This window comes from Squalius cephalus (assembly GCF_949319135.1).
Source record: "Squalius cephalus genome assembly, chromosome: 25".
Taxonomy (NCBI): Eukaryota; Metazoa; Chordata; class Actinopteri; order Cypriniformes; family Leuciscidae; genus Squalius; species Squalius cephalus.
In genome coordinates this window covers 359,045-361,544 of record NC_137146.1, presented here as the reverse complement: position 1 = coordinate 361,544, position 2,500 = coordinate 359,045, and the positions used below count along the sequence as shown (strand labels likewise).

The 2,500-nt window shown below is 35.8% G+C and overlaps 1 protein-coding gene across 1 annotated transcript in view; it reads right to left on the bottom strand.

The window, feature by feature from the left end:
* Positions 1-2,500, bottom strand: part of LOC307153195 (uncharacterized protein) — a 56,836-nt gene that overhangs the window by 3,565 nt on the left and 50,771 nt on the right. Inside the window, exons 67-69 of the mRNA XM_079862438.1 lie at positions 2,287-2,476; positions 1,333-1,425; positions 1,158-1,244 (exon numbers count right to left, since the gene is read on the bottom strand). Coding sequence (XP_079718564.1) covers positions 1,158-1,244; positions 1,333-1,425; positions 2,287-2,476 — 370 coding nt within the window. The remainder of the gene's footprint in view (positions 1-1,157; positions 1,245-1,332; positions 1,426-2,286; positions 2,477-2,500) is intronic.

The window sequence follows — 2,500 nt, the reverse complement described above, 5'->3', positions numbered from 1 at the left end:
CTCACTTATCTCACTTGCACACAAAAAAGATTCAATATTCCTCAAAATGACTAAAATCAGTGAAATGCGAAATCAGAATACTATGCAAATGTCCAATAACTATATATATGCAATTAGTTACTTTTTAAGGAAGTAACGCAATATTGTAACGCATTACTTTTCTAAAAAAGTAGATAAGTAACGCAATTAGTTACTTTTTAAGGGAATAACGCAATATTGTAACGCATAACTTTTCTAAAAAAGTAGCTAAGTAACGCAATTAGTTATTTTTTAAGGGAATAACGCAATATTGTAACGCATTACTTTTCTAAAAAAGTAGATAAGTAACGGAATTAGTTACTTTTTAAGGGAGTAATGCAATATTGTAACGCATAACTGTTCTAAAAAAGTAGATAAGTAACGCAATTAGTTACTTTTTAAGGGAGTAACGCAATATTGTGACGCATAACTTTTCTAAAAAAAAATAGATAAGTAACGCAATTAGTTACTTTTTAAGGGAATAACGCAATATTGTAACGCATAACTTTTCTAAAAAAAGTAGCTAAGTAACGCAATTAGTTACTTTTTAAGGGAGTAACGCAATATTGTAACGCATAACTGTTCTAAAAAATTAGACAAGTAACGCAATTAGTTACTTTCTAAGGGAGTAACGCAATATTGTAACGCATAACTTTTCTAAAAAAGTAGATAAGTAACGCAATTAGTTACTTTCTAAGGGAGTAACGCAATATTGTAACGCATTACTTTTCTAAAAAAAGTAGATAAGTAACACAATTAGTTACTTTTTAAGGGAGTAATGCAATATTGTAACGTATAACTGTTCTAAAAAAGTAGATAAGTAACGCAATTAGTTACTTTTTAAGGGAGTAACGCAATATTGTAACGCATAACTTTTCTAAAAAAAGTAGATAAGTAACGCAATTAGTTACTTTTTAAGGGAGTAATGCAATATTGTAACGTATAACTGTTCTAAAAAAGTAGATAAGTAACGCAATTAGTTACTTTTTAAGGGAATAATGCAATATTGTAACGCATTACTTTTCTAAAAAAGTAGCTAAGTAACGCAATTAGTTACTTTTTAAGGGAGTAACGCAATATTGTAATGCATTACTTTTCAAAGTAACTTTCCCCAACACTGAACACACGCGTGATCTTGCCTGAACTGGATCTGCTGCACACGGACGCACTGCGATCGGCCCAGAGCTCTGAACCCAGAGAGCTGCACACCGACTGTGGGCCACGCTCTAACACACACACACACACACACACAGCGTTACGACACGTGTGATTCACCGCTGACGGTCATTTATTGGCTGTCGGTGCGTCTGGTACCGGTCATCCTGCGCAGGCTTTTAGACTGAATGTTGTCCTCCACCGGGTCAAAGTCAAAGATGGATCCCGGATCAGTCCTCCAGACCCTCAGGTCTTCAGCGCAACACACAGGTCAAAGGTCAAAGGTCGAGAGGGTTGGATCAATCAACAGCTTCAGGAATATGTTAGTCATGAACACTAGTGTCCAAACGTTTGGGCTCGGTAATAAATTACTATTTTAATTAATCGAAGGCGCATTAAATTGATTAAATGTGACATTTATAATGTTGCAAAAGATTCTATTTCAAATGAATGCTGTTCTTTTGAACTTTCTATTCAGAATCCTGAAAAATAAAATGTATCAGTTTCCACAAACATACAAACTGTTTCCAACTCTGATAATAATCCTAAATGTTTCTTGATCATCAAATCCTCATATTAGAGTGATTTCTGAAAGATCATGTGACACTGAAGACTGGAGTAATGATGCTGTAAATTCAGCTTTGATCACAGGAATAAATTACACTTTACTGTATATTCACATAGAAAACAGCAGATTTACATTATAATAATATTTCAAAATAGTTACTTTATTTTTTATCAAATTGATGAGAAGAGACTCTTTCAGAAACACAAAAAAAATCGGAATTATTCCAAATGTTTTTGATCAGTCGTATGTGAAAGTGTCACAACAAACGATGAAGAGAAAAACTTCAGCATCACACTGAGATTAAAACAAAGATCAAATGATGAATTTGAACAACCGATCGATTAAACCGATCATACTGGATAATGAAATGGGTTAGGGTTAGAAACTTAATAAGTGACATCAACATGATTAACATCCAACATCAGTCTGTCTAAAATGTAATAAAGTTCAATAAAGGATCATATTAATATTAAAAACCTCATAAAAAGGAGTAACATTTAAATATCGCGCTCATGAATATTCAAGAGTTGTGATGATGGACTGACCAGCGGCTCCTCCTGATCTGCGGTCCATCTCCACCACCTGCGGCTGGACGCCATGGCAACCGCCTCCCACCTGCTCTCCATGGTAACCGCCTCCCACCTGGTCTCCATGGAGACGCGCCATGTGCTGCTCATCGAGGGTGTGTGTGGCGCCGCGACCCCGCGTGCGCTCGAACTCCTCGTGATATTTGGCCTGAAAGACACACGGAGAGCGTCA